Raw genomic sequence first — 19,258 nt, 5'->3', positions numbered from 1 at the left:
ATAACTCCTCACAATGCTTGAGTACAGTACAACATATGTAGATCGACTATTTTTGGTGAAGAGGGGGAAAAGGAGGGGACCAACTATACTGTAGGCCTATAGACCCCCGGGGGACCCCAAAGGTAGGGTTTAAGTGGTTAATGAGTAATAATGACCCACTTTTATCCACCCATTACACAGGGAAGGACACTGATTTTTCAATAGGCTATTAAACAGGGGTCTTCCAGTCTCTCCAGCTCTTTAATAAACATAAAATAAAAATTCTGTTGGGTTGCCAATTTCATCCAAGTCATCTGAATACTGCGTTAGACATTTGCAGGGGGAAATTGGATCCTAGCCTATAACCTATTAGGATGGATCATCATGATGGATGACAAATGCTGAATTTGAAGAATCGACCTCAATGTCTGCAGTGTTATAGCTCTGAAATTCAAAGTTAATTGCCTAAATTCATTCCATCAAACGGAGCACTGTAGCATCTTATCTAGAAGCATTCAAGTAGGCCTATACTGAACTGAACCTTAATTATTTTTTTGTAATGTCGCGTCAACTTGTCATGTATGATGATGACGGTGTCTATCAGTTGAGACTGAGGTTTAGAACAAAGCATCACTTTTATGTTATTATGGCTGACACCCCCGCCTCCCCCCCCCCCTCTCTCTCCTCGGTGTTCCGAACAGAACCGACAGAATCCGCGAATATGCGAGCTGCCTCCTTGCAAGCAGCCATAATTGGTATTATTCCGAAATAATTCGCTCATATAGGCCTACCATATATGCCAAATAATGGTTTGTCGCGGTTTTGAGACGAGTGCGATGTGAATTGCGAGTGCCAATACAGGATTTGTTGAAATTGTATTTTTTCATGATGACGGCTTTTATTATGGACTATTGAGTCTACCTTCGCTGGACAGCAAAACAAAGACTGCACATTAGCCTACTGTTTGGGGTAAATAATATTTATAATACCTTTAGACTCCAACATGGAAAAAAGAAATGCATCGAGGCTTTTGTCTCCATGGACTAATTGTTCGAGGGCCATTGGTCTCTCTACATGCCAAGACTATGTCCATTGATGGGATGCGCGATGTTTTTTTTTCTCCCCAAAACGTTTGTGGGTGGGTTATTATAAGCATTGAAAATCTGACATCATTTGGATATACGAACAGAAGATGGGGTTTCTTTTTATCTATCTAGTCTTTTTGGAAATACATCTTCGACGTAGCACCATAAAATCCATGTTCTCGGGGTGATATTACATGGATGGAGACAAATTCAACACATCATTCGGTCTCCGAAACTGTAAAAGGGTGGGAGTGAATGTTCGTCTATCTTAACAGTGGATCAACCATAGCATCCCCATCCTGGATTTTTTTTGGTTGTTTGTTTTTGGTCAGCTGTTGATTATTTGATGGCCCGTAAATGTATTATATTTGTTAATTGTAACTCAATTTGATTTCCTTGCGAAGGATTTCTATTTTCTGCATAACAGGTGTTGTTTGACAGCACAGCAACGAGCATGAGGCTCCATGATGTTTTTCATCTTCATTTAACAAACAGTCGAACAAAGCGACTCGCATCATCTGTGGCAAGATAAAGAAGATTACATGCAAGGATGAAAGGTAGGTTGTCACACAGTGACACAGACATCATACACACAGAGTAGCGCTTATTTTGACACCTGTTCCAGTTGTTTGTCACTTGAGGCTATGGCTCAGGCCTAGCAGTCATACAGGCCAGACATAAAAACATTTGAAATGCTGTTTTTGTCAATGTGATTAAAGTCTGCTGCTCAGGCAAAACACATATAAGGCATAGGCCTACATCAAATCAAAATGTGTTGCATGGCCTATAGCAGCAGACAATACGTCCTTTTAGATCTCATTCATTTTGAATACCTCATGTCTATCAAGTAAATGTATAATGTTAAACAGTTTGTATTCACTGCAAATTACTGAAATGTAAGACATTCTGGTGAAATCTCTCTTAAACAATGGTGACTTGAGATTCCTTGCTAGTACATTGGAATCAGGCTATGCTAATGTTAATCACTAAAATAATTTCCACCCCTTGCTGATTGAAGTGTCTGGCACTTAATATGCAAAGTTAAACCAAACCGGCCACCTGCCTGGCACGGAATCATGACATAAATTAATGTATTCTGTGTTAACCCTACAGATTACTTATCTGACTCTCATTCATTCACACAGAGCAGCACAGGGAAATCATGACATGTGCTTTGCTCATTTACATCAGTGTTTATTGGACCTATCTGTGTCTAGCGTTGCTTGTGTTCTGTCTGCTCCGTCCCTCTGAACACCCCCATGTATTCACTCAAACACCCACACTTGCACAAAGTATGTGAGCTGGTGTATCTTAGCAACGGGCAAGGTAATTACTGAGAGAGCCAAGGAGCTGGCATGAGCTTCTGATCTAAGCCCAGCCGTAGAGAAACGCATAACACTCCACTTTGACAGCCATGCTTTTTTTTGTTTCTTAACAAGGAACGTACCTTTTGTTTTGTGACGGCGATGATTAAGCCTAATTTATTATTAGGTCATTAGGTCGATAACTTCACAACGCTTTGCGGATGTGATGCATTGTGAGCTTATAGAGCTGCTATTTTCGGTGTGCGACACCGTTGTACGATGGCGCATAAATTGGACATTAGCCTTCATCCTTTGTGTGTGTGTGTTTACATTCACAGGTGGTGACATTCTGGATAAAGGGAAAAGATGAGTCTGTCATGTAGAGTAGGTCCTCACAGCCCCTCCGTGTAAGAAGAGAGAGCCGTGGTGGATCCAAGGTGCTGATAAAGGTCCCCTAAACGCAGCTCTGGTGGAAGTGGCAGGATGGCCAACCAGACCTTTGCTATCGATGGCCCTGGTAGCCTGCTGGCTGTGCTCGCCTCACAGAGTGGACTGGCAAGAGGTGGCAGCACTGGCAGCGGTAACAACAATAATGGAGGAATCTCTGCCACGGACGTGTCTGCCTACTTCAAGCTGGCCTTTCTGGGTTTGATCATCTGTGTCAGCCTGGCAGGCAACCTCCTGGTCTCCCTGCTCGTCCTACGAGACCGGGCGCTCCACAAAGCCCCCTACTTCTTCCTTCTGGACCTGTGCCTGGCCGACGCGGTCCGCTCCGCTGCCTGTTTCCCCTTTGTCCTGGTGTCCGTCCACAACAGCTCGGCCTGGACGTACAGCGCACTGAGCTGCAAGGTGGTGGCTTTCATGGCCGTGTTGTTTTGTTTTCACGCTGCCTTCATGTTGTTCTGTGTGGCCGTTACACGATACCTGGCCATTGCCCACCACCGGTTCTACGCCAAGCGCATGACCATTTGGACCTGCGCTGCCATTATTTGCATGGTATGGACTCTGGCTGTCGCAATGGCTTTCCCGCCCGTCTTCAATGTGGGGACGTACAAGTTTATCCGTGATGAGGACCAGTGCATCTTTGAACACCGCTACCTGAAGACCAATGACACCCTGGGGTTCATGCTAATGCTGGCCGTGGTGGTGCTGGCCACGCACGGCTTCTATGCCAAGCTGCTGTTGTTTGAATACAGGCACCGCAAGATGAAACCTGTGCAGCTCGTGCCAGCTATCAGCCAGAACTGGACCTTCCACGGTCCCGGAGCCACAGGTCAGGCCGCGGCTAACTGGATCGCAGGGTTCGGCCGTGGTCCCATGCCACCAACTCTGTTGGGCATCAGGCAAAATGTACACAACCAACACCGGCGGCTGCTGGGCATGGATGAGGTGAGGTCAGAGAGGAGGCTGGGCAGGATGTTTTACACCATCACCCTGCTCTTCCTGGTGCTCTGGGCTCCATACATAGTGGCTTGCTTCTGGAGGGTGTTTGTCAAGAGCTGCAACATCCCTCACAGGTACCTGTCCATTACAGTGTGGATGAGCTTCGCCCAGGCTGGAGTCAACCCCATCTTCTGTCTCCTGCTCAATGAGGAGCTGAGGAAAGTGCTGAGAGCCCACCTGCCCACGTACTGGAGGACTAAACAACACCTACCCCAGGATGAGGCCTACTGCATCATGTGAGAAGATGCGGGATGATTCATTGACGCTTCTAATGATAGCGAAGGGTTTCATGCTTAGAAGGGAGATTTAGAGAGTAGAGGTAATTTAATGCACCTTGATTAAGTCTCAATGTCTGTTTTGTTGTTTTGTACAACATGTCATGAAAGGTTGCCAACAAATGCAGGCACAGTGCCATTTGATTGAGAATGTTAATATTTTAATGAAACAAGTGACCCTTTCTGGTCTATGGTGAGTCCAAAAAGGTTTAAGTTGGACCCTTGTAACATGTTAAGAAGACATTAAGGGGGTTGTTTTTTCATGTACTGTATGAATAATATGTATGAAAGATCACGACGAGATCACAACAATCACCGACTGCACCAATTCAATATGACTGATGCCATTTTAAAATAATGTTGCCTTATTTCAGCAGGACGCCCCCTGCAGCTCTTACAGAGAATGACACGAAGCAGAACCACTTAGGGTTGAGACATGGACAATTGGTGGAGAATGTGGTGTTACAAACTTTCAAAGAACTGAAAGAGTCTCAGGGCTGTATTTTGCGTGTCTTAAGTACCAGGTCTTATTCCCTAACTTGAGTAAACTAAAGACCTGGAGGCGTGGTCAATGCTCTTTGGCCACTCAGAATAGCCAAATGGCATTGATCACGCCTCCAGGTCTTTAGTTTACTCAAGTTAGGGAATAAGACCTGGTACTTAAGACACGCAAAATACAGCCCTTAGAGTCTAATGCTTAACTTATGCTCACATTGTATGATGGTGTCTCATGGCGAAAATATTTATGTCATGCGACACCGCCGTACAACAAAGTCTGAATTTGGCTTACAACGGTTTTGTCTTGTCATGAATCTTTGGTCTGAACTAGGCTTTACAGTACACTATGCTGGACTCCTTGTTCAAGCTAGCGATTCAAAGTAGCCTGAACAAAAAAAGAAAGAAAATCTAAATGGACACTATATTCTTGGAGACATTTAAATAGCTGTGGTGAACCCAAATCCCCTAACATGCTTGATTTTTTTGGGACTTCATTTGGGGTGTGTCAGGTTTATTTGTTTCATAAATATTGCCTGTTTTCCTTTCTTTGTAAAGAATACATGTTAAGCAGATGACACTATTTTGAAATATGACTTGATTTCATATTGTACAGACTGTACAGGATAATATATTCCTGCTCATGTTTTTATAGAGCATTTACGGTACTTGTGTGTGTGTGTGTGTGTGTGTGTGTGTGTGTGTGTGTGTGTGTGTGTGTGTGTGTGTGTGTGTGTGTGTGCACTGTGTGCGTGCGTGTGAGACGGGAAGGAGGGAGGGGGTTATGATATAATAAAAACAGGTTTAAGTAACATTTAGACAAATCGAACCTCATTTTCTTGTCTTAAAATCACGACATATGGAGCAGGCAGTTTATGGAAATTACTTTTTTGAAGAGATTGCTTCAACTGATAATGTGTTGATTTTGATGCCAATGCACGTTCCTTTGAAATACAGATGGATAATGAGATAGACAACAAAATAATTAGAAGTGCAACTCTGCCGAGGGAGTTTAGTCTGACCTGAATGGTGATGTATTACTGTATGTGATATAATAATCATAATAATAATAATAAAAAAAGAAAATACTAATAAACACAATGAAGTTCTAGGGAATACTTCTAAAGTATGATTAAAGTTTCCTCAGATTAACCACTTAAACCCTATACTTAGTTGACCGGGGTCCCCCTGGTGCTCTACACTAGCTCTGCTAGTATTTCAATAGCCGATCTACAAGCTCAAAACGTGCAAGCTTGCAGATGTGCTATCTTTGCTGAATGTTCACCCCAGAAATGGAACACATATAGTCATATAGGGTTCAAGTGGTTACAACATTTAACAAATGAAGTGGCTCGTACAGCATAATGAACGAAATATGAATGTTATTGGGCACGCTGCCATGAGCTTAGATGCCACTATCTGTGTGTTTGGGTTTACTGGGCATACACAATAAATATCTGAGCTGGACTTTGACTTGGGAGATTTTTGGTGTATGGGGATATAGGCTCAGACAACACTAAGTCCTCCAAATTAAGATTTCTGTAAGCGAACATGTCTGACCTGTGTGTCGGGCATATTATGCATATTTGTGCAATTTTCTAAATGTGGACACTTGCACTGCATACTGTATTAGCATGCATTCCACCGTATTTCATAGATCCAAGACTTTGGGATTTAAAAACATGTATAGATGTTGATATGGAACGATATCCTGAAAAAGTGACGTGACACGAGGTCCATGATTTCTGCGTCTGGCATTTCTTTGCAAGATGATTTCCTGTATGTGTACAGTTCAACCCAGGTGGTGCTTTTATCCACTCATCAATAAAGACTCTACTTTTGATGCATTTGCAGTGTCGTCGTGGTTGGTCTACCACAGTGGTTCTCAACCAGTGATCCACAGTCCACAACTGTATCACAAGAGGTGTGTCATGGGAAAATGTTTTCTAAAATATTTAAAAAGATATTGTATCTTTGTTAAATATATAAAACAATATATGTTAAATAATATTTCATATCAAATTTAAGAAATGTTTGTGTGGGGGAAAAAAGCTTTAAAGATGGATTGCCATGACTTTCTGTTTTGTACAGTATGTTTATGGAGTTGACATTACTAACCCTAAGTCAAATAGACCCCTGGGTGTGGTTATAATATTCAAATATGTCTTCCCCCTGTGTATTTATGGTTTCTTCCTGAAAGCTGAATGTCTAATCGAAATACACCACTTTAGTGACACACTAAAATCGTCTTCTACCCCAGATTTGAACCCTAGCCGTTTCATAAAATACACAGACATAAAACACATTACCATCGAGCTAATAGAGCCTGCTTCTGACCATCAGGTCAGAATTCGTGTCAGATCCTGTGTCTACTGTCTAGATGAGACATGACCTTTGACAAGATATAAATGTCTCAATAGAAGAGCAGGGAGACCAAATACAACTACCCCAATTGTACATAAGATATAATGTATTAACATACTCACAAACTGAAAATGTATTCATAAAAAAAGGTTTTATAGTGAGGCTTTAAGGGCATGGTATACTTCATTGTGCATGGTGCTGTGCACCAAAAATAGCGGATCTACATGCAGATCAATGCTGTGGCATGTTGTGAGCTTGATCTTTGGTACTCGACATCGGCACGCAACGAAGTATAATCCTGTATAATCTGATCTTAAATACGGTATTCAGTTTTAAGATAATTAATGGTAATATTAATAATGTGTGCAAGTGGTCGGGTGGGGTAGTGCATGAGGATTGTTCTAAATAATGTTGTGGTCCATGGATAATAAGCTTGAGAACCAGTCATGAAGTACTTGCTGTTAGAAACAGACTGAATACTGTATGTATAATCAGCTGGATTCAAATGCCGGTGTCCTGTGGGAAATCAACATCTAGTGCAACTAGTTTGTTGGAGAAAAAAGTTTTTTTTACACTTCTCACTGCAAGAGGGACTGGGGTTCTTAGTATAATTAGATTTTCAATTGGAACTGAAAATGTAACACCTCGTACCTTTGTCAGTCCCAAATCAAACAATGTTGAAATGTGTATGACAATGATTTAATTTTATTCTGGACAATACAATTATTTATTTATTTTTGTTCTGGGACGAAAATCACAAAAATGCTGTTCAAATCCAATTGAAAATCAAAGGCTACATGTCAATGACAGGATCTGTTGGTGCGTGGAAACTTGGGAATAGAAAGGTACAGTATGATGACGTCATTGATACAGTTAACTTATAACTGTTTGACTGTCTACCATAACTAGCTAGCCTCTTTCAGAGCCAATTAGAACCTCTAAAAGTGGAAGTGAATGTCTCAGTCATATGTCATAGATATGTAATATAGACTGGCCACATGGAGTCTGAGAGCCACATGCAGCCACTGTTACTAAACAACTCAAAATCAACTGGAACGTGTTGGACGAATGTACTATGGGACCGAACGCACAGGCATTGATCACGAGGGCGTCCTACAGCCACCTACGTAGACGTACTAAAGAAAGATGTGGAGGCGGAAAGTACTGTCGAGATGTATGAATTATCCAGATGACTGGATACTCCGCTGGAGGGCTCGTCCTAGATCGACCCAGAGAGATATACATTGCCAACATTGAATCTTTAAAATGGACATATTACTAAAAAGACCATTATTTCCATTAACAAAAGATACTAAAGGAATAGGGAGAAAATGATTTTAGGGAGAGATTAGTACTTTGGTGAAACTACAGTGGGTGGATGTATGACAGTAGTACCCAATGATCATCATCTAGTAGGAAATAGGCCAGATCAGTCCATAAGACCAAATTGATATGCAAGAATATGTTGGGGTGTATTTGAAAAGGAGAGGAAAATGAAAAGATCCAAGGATAAAACACAGATAAAACAGCAGTACGAATTGCCATTATGATCCGCTCACAAACATAAACGTGACAACCCACGCATGTGGCAGTCATACCATAAAAAAGCCAGTTTACATAACACCGCATTACACAATGACATAAGAAGAAATGTATAAAAAATAGAACGGCTCATATCACGCGGGGGCCTTATCCAACAGTCGAATATAGCTCAGACCTGAGACTACATGAGAAACCTGATGCAACTTAAACATTTGCTGCATTGGTAAATACTGCTAGCTTTTGGATATTTCCTTCCTTAAATATTTTGTGTGGCATTTCAAAGTTTTTAATGTAACCAAAAGAACATAATGCAGTACTATGCACTATTGTAAGAGGTATTTACAGTACAGTTTTAAGTATTCCTGGAAGTCCCACATTCAAAACCTATTTTTAACATTTTGTTGTGTTGCAGTGTTTTGAACCAATCCCTGTGTAATGAACAGTTGTGTATGTTTTCATGTTGTCTGAAAGCAAAGTTTGATTTTGACGGGAAAGTTAACTGGTTGAGTGGTTTTACAGATAAGAATGATATTTTGAAAGTGTGTGCAGTTTGGGGAAAATGGTGAAGTTTCAGTGTAATAATCCCAAATTTCAATAGCAAAGTCACCAAATTACACTAGTCAACATTACATTTCCAGCCATACCCCAATATTACAGACCCTGTCCAAATAGGGCTTGATTGATACAATGAAATGAGTGAAATTATGAATAAATCCATAGACCTAGAAAACTTTAACTTATTTACATACATTTTATTAGAAAAATTAAATGCACATATTGGGACAACGGAGAATTTTAACAATTAGTGTGTACTAGTACTTAATTCAATGGCTTGGACCACCATAGCACTGGTGATAACATCCTGTTGCTGCCCCTCTCAATTGGAGATTAGTTCTTCAGGCGAGATGAGGCTTCACTGCGCCTCTTCACAGTTGAGTTATTTCCTGTATTAAGATGTATCTTTGGGTGAAAGTTTCAAAATCAGAGTGATTTGGGAGACAGCCTTGGGGGATGGTATACACATTTATTAAATCATTGGGTAAAAACCTGTAACCGACACATTTTTGTAGAGGTAAGTTCATTCTTTAAACACTGCACATGTTCTTTTAATCAAGGGTGAGACATGGAAACAGACTAATTCAATTAAAAGCTTAATTTTATTTCTACTGCTTTCTTATGAGAGCCTATCATACCAGAACCAAGGCAGTAAACAACCATCTTTCAATTAATTCGCTATCCCATAATTAAACATCCAACATCGCAAACGTTATTCAATAAATACATTGCATCCGGCAATTACAATTCTTAGACATTACGTACACAATGGCCTAGATCCAGCAGATCATCTTTAAAACCAACCATCACAGACCAATGCCATACACAGTAAATTGTGCTAATTTATCCATTTGAAATTAAAGTGTAACCAAATGGACCCTCTACAGGTCCATTTGGTTACATTTGTATGCTCATTTATCTTAGAGTTGAGGAATGAGGATTTTACTGTGTACACTAGGATCATGGCGTAGCAGATAAGCATGCCTTTGTAACCACTTAAACCCTATACTTTATGAGCGGGTCCCCTTCCTTTGTCCCTCTACACAGATCTCAGCTAAAACTACTCAACCTACATACAAGCTCACAATGCACCGAGATGTGTTATGAGCTTCCTCTGAATGAATGCCTATTGTGACATGACTAGATAGAATAGGGACGTTAAGATTCATTTGCTTAAACTCTGTGCCAACACCTGGTTTATCAGAGCACTAGTAATTGGTCCACCTGGTTACATCTTTCCCCACAACATTTATACATTTTGAAAGCCTTAAAAAACAAAGAACACAGAATAAAAAGCAATCAACTGAGTGAAGGAAAGAAAACATTGTAGCACAGCAATTAATACAACACACATGGGGTTACACAGTTTCATCTCAGCATCGTGCGCAATGGTTCCAGTTACCATAGGGTCATCAACACTAGGAATATTCTGGACAGCATTCAGAGAAAAACTAAAAATGCATACACAATCAAATCCAAACACTGCATGCAGCTGGCTCGTCATCCATCAAAAAAGAATGATGTTTTCTGTGTGCAGTGATTCTCAAACTTCTTAATTTCTACGGCTACGGCTACCGACCACCATAACTCTGAAAGTGTACAAATGGAATCAAATGGACATGGACCCCACAAGGGTCCATTTGTACTCTCAGAGATACAGACCTTTAATAGACAATATAGTTCAGTTGCCTAGTTGGGAAGACTTGAGAAACACTGGTTTAGGGCAGTCACAGTCTGAAGGGGCCACAACGCATGCTGAGGCACCAAACATTTCAAATGCCCATGTTGTTGTTGTTTGTTTGTTTGTTTTCTGGTGTTTAGTTTGTCCGCTTGGTTGGTTCACTGAAAGAAAACTATAAGTCAAATATGTGCCAAGTGGGGTCAACCACGTTTCTTTCTTATTGGTTGATGCCTGGTCAATATTCACCAATATTGAACTCCACGCCTTGAACGTGACGTGTCAAAACGCAACCGCAAGGGGAAATCCACTCCTTCGCTCCCATAGAATGTAATTGAACTGGCACTTCTGATGCGTATGTGTAACCATGCTCTGAAGAAGGGTAAAGCGGCAGCAGGGGAGATCTGTAACCATTTTAGCCCTATTTTATAAACTTAGCCATTTGAATTAGATTTTTGAAAAAAAATATGTTTCTTTAATCTTTACATTTCTTTTAAGATGTCACCAGAATGAAAGCGGTTAAGGTGTCTCGGCTCTGCTAGCCAGTACCTCAGAAGAAAAACATTCTATCATGCAGATCACCCCACCCACCCAAAATCATGTATTTGTTAAGGTCAATGTGTTTTTGAGCACCCTGGTAGTTTTAATAAATTAGGGCAAAGATAGGGAAAATAAAAAAGTACTGTATAGCTCCTTTAGGGGCGTTTTTGGGGGACAAAAATACAATTACATGTACATACAACAGAGATGATTAGTCTGAGTACTGTAGAATGGGACTGTAAGCAAATAAATGCAAATCGATCACAAAAAGCATCACTGGCAATATTAAGCCCACTTTAAAAAATGCCCCATCCATACTGTACATAATGTGACATGATCCCCAGTAGAAAAACGTGTTTCTTCCTTCACCCCAAATCACCAAACTTGTCAAGTCAGGAATCACAATACAACTCACACAGTCTCACTCTCCTCAAAGGGTGATCTTCGTGTTCCGGAAGCTGGAATGATCCTTCAGACTGTCGTTGTGCGTCTTGTACTCCATGATGGTGTTCGGGGGAAGGTTGAGGACTCGCCTTAAAGTGTCTCGGATTCTGGACGTGGTCATCTGGTCGTTGGCCGTCTTGTTCCAGATGGACAGAATGTCCTCCTGAAAGCGTATGGACACCACCACTCCACAGATCTCCTCTCCCACCATAAACTGTTCTCCCAGCATGGCTAGGATGATGTTCTCCCAGAAGCGACTCGCCAGGCCTTTACGGAGACGAATGATCCATTTACCTCCACTACGATTAGCATCATCCTCCCACATGGGTTTGATCCCCTCTTTAAAGACACAAATTCAAACAATGTTAACCACTTATAAGCCCTATATACTTTGTTGTACACAGCGAAAAGAGACAATCTAAAAGTTTATGGTGTTGCTATTTTCGGTGGTTTGTTTGTTTTGAAAACACAAACTAATCTATTTTAAAGCCTAGTTTTTCAGTTAACGTTTCGTCCCTTCCAATTCTAGTTCTTTCGTTGGCTGTGGTTAAACACAATAACCAATATTGCATTTTTCGATTTGTGCTTTATTACTTTTCTCCAGTAACAAGTACAACATACAAATACATCAACACGTCTCAACCATCTTTGGGCATTAATAGTCGAGGAGACCAGGCATGTAGGTGTGGCACATAAATATATTGTAGATTTATCCTGTCAAATTGTGTTGTGGACTTTCATTTATTTTTCTTATAAGTTTAGTTTTAGATTTGTTTGTTTGTAAGTGATATCATGTGCTTGTTTTGCATTTGTTTTTGTTTTCTCTTTTGTTTTCTTGGGGGATATCTGTATTTATTTATTTTCTTTCCCTCAGTTCTGTCAATATCATAAAATGAAAAAGCTAAAAGAAAATATATAAATCATTAACTCATCAACTGAAAAAAAACCCCACACGAAACAAAACTGAATAAACATTCACAGAAGCATTCAGCAGTCCACTTCAGCCAAAACCCCAGACAATAACCAATATTGCATTAAACATTAAACAATAACACTCACTGATATAATCTACAACAGATCAGTGGTTCTAAACGTTTTAGGGTTGCGACCTCCCAAAATAATCATAACTGGGGACCCCCAACCTTACAAGCACGCAGGTATTGTAGAGTTGAGGGATTAAATTTAGTTTGACTCGGCTCCAAAGATAAATGAAAAAGAAAGATCTACAAGCTCACAGCTCGTGGAGGTCCAGAGACCCACAGGTTGAGAACCACTGAGTCTAGATATGGACTCGTTTGTACATACTACATTGTACCTTTGAACAGATGGAAGTCACTGTGTCCTGGCAGGTCCCCGGGCCTCACCAGGTGACTGTACAGCCTCCAGAACTGCTCCACAGACGCCACGGTTCCGATCTGCCTGATGTTCTGCTCATAGCTCTGGGTGCTGGCAGGTCGGCTGGGGGTTCTTCTGCTGAACCAGAACGTATAGCTGAACTGGAGCAGATGTTCTCCTGGAGATAAGAGAGCGACCATGTTGTAAAAATATAATATAAAAATAAAAGAAAAAACAGGAAGCCTTAATCCTTGACCCTTAATGTAAAATGTGTTCTAAATCAGGTAGTTCTCACACAAACCATATCAGACGTACACACGGCACGAAGTGACGTGCTGTGAGCTTGAATATCTACTATTTTTGAATAGCCAACGGAAAAACCTAATGACAAAAGATGCTTATCCCGGTTTTATTGGGTAAAAATTTGTTTCCTGAATTATTATTTTTTACCTGGTGTTAGGATGGGTCATGTTTCACAATTAATTTAGCACTAGTGGCTGCACCTCCACCAGAGAGTTTCCCTGACCTTGCCCCCCACCCCCACCCCTAAATTCAAGTGACAAGGGTAAGAATGCAATCTACTATGCGGCAACTACACAGTGCCAGACTGCCAGTGGAATGCTACACAGTCTACCCAGTCCTGAAACTTTTAAATTCCTCATTTAAATCTGACCTAAAATCATGGCTTCACCCAAATTCAAATTGACCTGCCCTTAGCTAAATTCTCTAACTAGCCTGCCCCCCTCACCCTTCAAACAGACAAGATAAATATCTAATTCTAAGCCAATCACTCAAAACAAGTATTATTATTTTTGTCATTTTTTGAGGGGCGCTAGTCCCTCCTATGCCCAGCTTTCCAGGTCAGACTCCATTTGACCTCCTTTATGAGACATTTACACCAAGCTTTCGGTTGGAGCCTTGTTTTAAGGGCCTTTGAGGTACTGTGGCACTACCAAGAGGACGTGCATGCATAGTCGAAGAAACCTTGTACGAGGGCTCCTGTTAGGGTCTTCAAGGTGTTTCTGTTGACCGGAAAGATTTGCCTCCAGGATGGAACCTAGCGGTAGGTAATGTATCTTTTTGTGTGATAATATTGTCACATGACATGACATCAGCTTGTGACTGCAACTTATTCCTGTTTGCAGATGACTATGCACAACTGGTAGAATCTGCACCTGGCTCGCTGAAACCATCTTTACACCTGGGAAAAATGGAATCCATTCTCTTTGGATCAAATAGTAATCTCAGCAAGGCAGACGGCTTCTTGGTTAGAGTGGGTTACAATATTATCACATAAAAAGATGAAATTACCTACCTAGGTTCCATCCTGGATGCAAATCTTAATGAACAAAGTCAACCAAAGAACAAGATTCCTATACAGGATCTCCTCACTGGTCAACAAAAACACCTTGAAGACCCCAACAGGAGTACAACAAGGTTTCTTCGACTATGCATGGCATGCACCTCTTGGTTCCACAGCACCACAAAGGTCCTTAAAACAAACTGGTCAGGCTACTACTTGGCCTCACTCCCCGAACGCACCTCACCCCTGCCCACTTTGACAGGCTGGAATGGCTTAGGGTTGTACAGAGTACAGCATCTTCTTGCAATGGGTCTGGTCCACAAGATTCACTACAGCAGCTACACCACCATGATCAGATTATGATATCCATGTACGTGTCTAAATACAACGAAGTCCACACCCAAAACACCAGAAGGAGCTCAACAAAGATGTGCAACCCAGATTCGGCACAAACAAGGGACTAAATTCATTTCGCTCCTATGCCACCAAAATGTGGAACGCCCTACCAACAGCCATTAAGATATGCAAATCCCTTGACTCCTTCAAAAAGGGTACCTGCCACCTACGGACGGCTGCAATTCGAAACTGGCCCCCGTAAAATCTGAATCCCCACTCCCTTACTGTATAATGTTTCTTTTCCCTTTTTACCTCCTTTCCTGTTTTTAGATAGATATAGAAGTGTATATATTTGTACGTCTCTAAATGTTCTGATGAATTGAGAATGGTGGCCCCTGTTGCAAACAAGTGTAATGTTTTATCAGTGTCGTCCACAGTAACAGTCTTTGTAATTGTATTGAGTTCAAAGTGCTGCTTTCATGTGAAATGTACCCATTCTGCAAACTGTTAATAAATACTTCAATCAATCACCCACCCTAGTCAGTCACCAACTGTGACTTAGATTTTATTTTAACACACTCAAATGTCACAACGAGGACAACCCAGGCGAGCCTGGGGCCCTGGGCCGAACACATACATACCTGGATACACACACTGTTGTCTGCTGATGATGCTGTTCTTTTTGTTGCTGCCATCATCTCCTCGAGGACTCGTGTCCTCCTCCTCCTCGAGGATAATATCTTCAGTTTGGTTCATTTCCTCTCCCAGCAGCAGTTTCATTAGACTATCATACAGATATTCTCGTTAATGTATAGTTAACAAAGCTTTCTTCAACGTTTTTCGACCACACAGTTAAAGGCAAATAAAACACAACTCTGTTCACTGAAAGTGACTGAAGCGTTCTGCTCGGACTTCCTCCTTCCTGAGTTGTCTGTTCGTGTGCGCAGCCGCAGATTGCTCGCTGCTGTACCGTGCTACGGGTGATCGGAGCGGTCAAAAAGGACGAGAGTTGCAATTCAGTATAACAGTATTAACACTAGAAAATTCGCAATTTAAAAAAATTGCAGAGTGTGGTTGCCGCAGTGGCTTACATATGCCCCTCCCACTAGTATTGCCAGCCAATTACAATTTCAAGTCACGCCTTAGATCATGCGTAAGTAATTCGGAGGGGATTTAACCCCCGAAATTCATGTTTTTGCGACAAACGGTTACATTTCTCGCATTTGCGGCGCCCCCTATGGATGAAAATGGAATTGCTTTTAGAACTTGGTTGATTGAACCACCCCGGACATGTGATTGAAATGTGGGATGGATTGGACATTCCGTTCGTGATTTATGGCATTTTTTGTGATATAGGCCCCTCCTACTAACTTCGGAAGACGATTACGGCCGAACGATACGCACTTTCAAAATTCTGCAGTTCAGTTTTAATTGGATGGGTCCAGAGATCACGTGTGCCGATTTCTGTGAGATTTGGACAAAATCTGTAGGAGGAAAAGCAAAAAGTGTGTTTTGGACAAAATTCAAAATGGCGGAAAATCTATCATGGCGGAAATGGGCGTGGCCTATATGGGGAGATGCGTCATGACCCAAGGAATCCAGGGAAAAAATATTTTTTATTTTACGACCTACGGTTCAAGAGTTATAAGCCAAAAGGTAAAGTGGGCTGTTATAGCGCCACCATGAGGCCGACCGATAAAATTTTAGGGTTAAATAATTTTAGGGATAATGTTGAATTATCCCTAAAAGTTTTGTAACTATAGTGATTACAGTCTCCGAGGAACAAATACTTGAATGTGAATTTTTGCCTTTTCCCATTCATGTCAATGGGGAAATTTAAAAATCACTTTCACCTAGAAACTACATTCACACTTTGTTATTCAGCTTACTGTGGAGACACATGCTGGAACTTTTTATTATTGAGTTTGTGCTTGAAATGTACTGTAATTCGACAATCAATCAATCAATCACTGACCTTGAGCAGTATAAATGACCTTCATAAGATTAGTAAATGACCTTCACCAGTATATATGACCTTCACCAGTATATATGACCTTGACCAGTATAAATGACCTTGACCAGTATAAATGACCTTGACCAGTATGCGGTCCGTGACCATGGACTATAGCCTTTCTCTTTTCCGCGATTTTCACCTTTTTTTTTTCAAATCCTCCGAAATCGAAAAAAAACGACATACTATTGTATGACCTCCGAGACCATGGATTAATGACCTTGACATGTATAAATGACCTTCACCAGTATAAATGACCTTGATCAGTATAAATGACCTTCACCAGTATAAATGACCTTGATCAGTATAAATGACCTTGACCAGTATAAATGAACTTGATCAGTGTAAATTACCTTGACCAGTATAAATTACCTTGACCAGTATGCAGTCCGACACCATAGACTATAGCCCTTCACTTTTCCGCGATTTTCACCTTTTTTAAAATCCTCAACAATGATGAAGAATCGCGCACTATAGCGCGCCGCTCAATGACCTCTGAGACCATGGACCAATGAACCATGTAAATACAACACATTGAGCAGGGCACTGCAGGGAGTTGAACCCCGTTCAATGAACCATGTAAATACAACACATTGAGCAGGGCACTGCAGGGAGTTGAACCCCGTTCAATGAACCATGTAAATACAACACATTGAGCAGGGCACTGCAGGGAGTTGAACCCCGTTCAATGAACCATGTAAATACAACACATTGAGCAGGGCACTGCAGGGAGTTGAACCCCGTTCCGGTAAACCAGAAGTACGACACCAGTGCCTTAGGTTTTGTGTTGTCCTTTACAGGTCCTTTCGTTGAAATGTAAATTTTACATTTCAAACAGTAAAGTAATGTATAAAGAAGAGAAACACAAAAGCACAAAAATAACATTTTCGAATTACCTTTGCTTTGATTTTTTAAACTTTCTCTTTTGCCGACCTCCCACATTTCATTCGATGATTAACAAAAAACAGTGTTGGATCTGTAAGGATCCATTTGGTTACACGTGCGTGCGTGTGTACATGCTTCGATAACCAGTGTTGGACCTGTAAGGGTCAATTTGGTTACATGTGTTACACTCTCAGAATGACAGACCTGTAAGGGTCCATTTGGTTACATGTGTTACACTCTCAGACTTACAGACATGGACCAAATGGTCCATTTGGTTACACTAGACCTGTACGTGCCCGTCGGCCACCATATATACTCTCAGAGTTAGAGCTGTAAGGGTCCATTTGGTTACATGTGTTACACTCTCAGAGTTACATTTGGTTAGCGTGTGCATGCACATGTGCGCCCGTGCGTGTGTAGGTGCATGTGTGTGTGCGTGCGTGTGTGCACGCTTCAATGACCACTGTTGGACCCCATGGGGATCAAGGACCTCAGGGAGCCACCCATAATTCACAACGATCACAGCGAACTCTGTTGCGTCACAACTGGTGGCCAACAGTCATAACCAACACCGCCGCCGACCCACAGGAGAATACCATCGCACAGTGGTATCAGACCAACCACAATCAGCCAGCCCTCAAACCAAACCCTTCGACCTAGAAGAACTCGAAACTGCAATGGGAAAGTTGAGCACCTGGGACCTAACGCAAAGACCTGGCTCGTGGGGATGCTGAACACATGCATGGCACAGAAAACCATCCCTTCTGTCTGGAGAAAGGCCAAAGTGGTTGCAATCCCCAAACCTGGCAAAGACCCATCATCCCCAAAGAGCTACCGACCCATTTCCCTCCTCTGCATCACCTACAAGAGAGGCTGCTACTCCAACGCCTCATGCCACTCATAGACACCAAGCTGACTAAAGACCAAGCTGGTTTCCGTCCCGGCCGCTCCTGTGCTGGACAGAGCTCAACCTCACCCAACCTCTGGCTTGCTCAGCTCGCATTCTGAGCTGGCTGGCTTGCCAGAAAGGCTGGTTCTGTTGCTGCAAGGCAGGGCGGAGCAGACTGGGCCAGGCAGACAGAGAGCCAGGCCTCGAGAGAGGCCTGGCTGAGCTGACTGAGCAAGGCTAGTATGGCTGCAGTGGCTGACTGCAAGGGCTGATATGCTCTGGCTTGGCAGCCTGACTTTCTACACTGGCTGACTGGCGGAGCTGACTGGCTGCGTTCGCTGACTGGGCTGGCTAGCTGGCTTGCTGAGCTCCCTGAGGGAAGCTTTGGGATGGATCTCTAGGGGCATCGGCTTGTGTTGAGCCTTCCAACGGCGTCTACCTTGATGTCCGTCCTAAGAAAGAAAGACAGAAAAAGAAAGACACGCACAAACCCAACTATGCAGCTTCCACCTGAGGAACCGAGACGCGAAAAAAGAACTGAGCGTCACTTGGGATGGTCACAAACTCTCCAACCATACCCACCCCATGTATCTTGGAGTTACACTGGACAGGACCCTCTTCTTCAAAAAACACCTGGAGAACACAAAAGCCACGGTCAACACCCACAATAACATCCTGTGAAAACTAGTGAACTCCAAGAGGGGCGCAGACCCACAAACAATCCGTGCAACTGCCATGGCCCTGTCTTTCTCTACAGCAGAGTATGCCTGCTCAAGCTGGAGCCGATCACGTCAC

The 19,258-nt window shown here is 42.1% G+C and overlaps 2 protein-coding genes across 3 annotated transcripts; one reads left to right on the top strand and one right to left on the bottom strand.

Annotated features, from left to right (window-relative positions):
- Nucleotides 1-796: 796 nt before the first annotated feature.
- Nucleotides 797-4,051, top strand: LOC310861487 (putative G-protein coupled receptor 173; the record flags this gene model as incomplete). 2 transcript variants are annotated; one of them, XM_083768948.1, is made up of 3 exons in its annotated part: nucleotides 797-948; nucleotides 1,469-1,621; nucleotides 2,707-4,051. In XM_083768948.1, exon 3 carries the CDS (start codon nucleotides 2,852-2,854, stop codon nucleotides 4,049-4,051), a length of 1,200 nt encoding a protein of 399 aa, XP_083625074.1. In that variant the 5' UTR covers nucleotides 797-948; nucleotides 1,469-1,621; nucleotides 2,707-2,851. The 2 variants fall into 2 exon arrangements, with proteins under 2 accessions (XP_083625074.1, XP_083625075.1); XM_083768949.1 differs by lacking the exon at nucleotides 797-948 and having other exon boundaries at nucleotides 1,090-1,621.
- A 5,191-nt stretch (nucleotides 4,052-9,242) lies between these two features.
- Nucleotides 9,243-15,591, bottom strand: LOC310861493 (eukaryotic translation initiation factor 4E type 2-like). Its single transcript, XM_083768955.1, has 3 exons — nucleotides 15,320-15,591; nucleotides 13,020-13,217; nucleotides 9,243-12,043 (listed from the first exon to the last, which is right to left on the bottom strand). The coding sequence occupies exons 1-3, from the start codon at nucleotides 15,456-15,458 to the stop codon at nucleotides 11,691-11,693; spliced, it is 690 nt and encodes a 229-aa protein (XP_083625081.1). The 5' UTR covers nucleotides 15,459-15,591; the 3' UTR covers nucleotides 9,243-11,690.
- Nucleotides 15,592-19,258: the final 3,667 nt, after the last annotated feature.

The sequence above is a fragment of the Protomyctophum parallelum genome (genome assembly GCF_964188405.1).
Source record: "Protomyctophum parallelum genome assembly, chromosome: 7".
Classification (NCBI taxonomy): domain Eukaryota; kingdom Metazoa; phylum Chordata; class Actinopteri; order Myctophiformes; family Myctophidae; genus Protomyctophum; species Protomyctophum parallelum.
This window is presented reverse-complemented; position numbering and strand designations above follow the sequence as displayed.

Coding starts and splice junctions, on each gene's coding strand:
- LOC310861493 (XM_083768955.1), bottom strand. CDS start 15,458: ATGAAACTGCTGCTGGGAGAGGAAATGAACCAAACTGAAGATATTATC. Junction 13,218..15,319: donor ACAACAGTGTGTGTATCCAG/GTATGTATGTGT, acceptor TCTTATCTCCAG/GAGAACATCTGCTCCAGTTC. Junction 12,044..13,019: donor TGACTTCCATCTGTTCAAAG/GTACAATGTAGT, acceptor GTGTCTTTAAAG/AGGGGATCAAACCCATGTGG.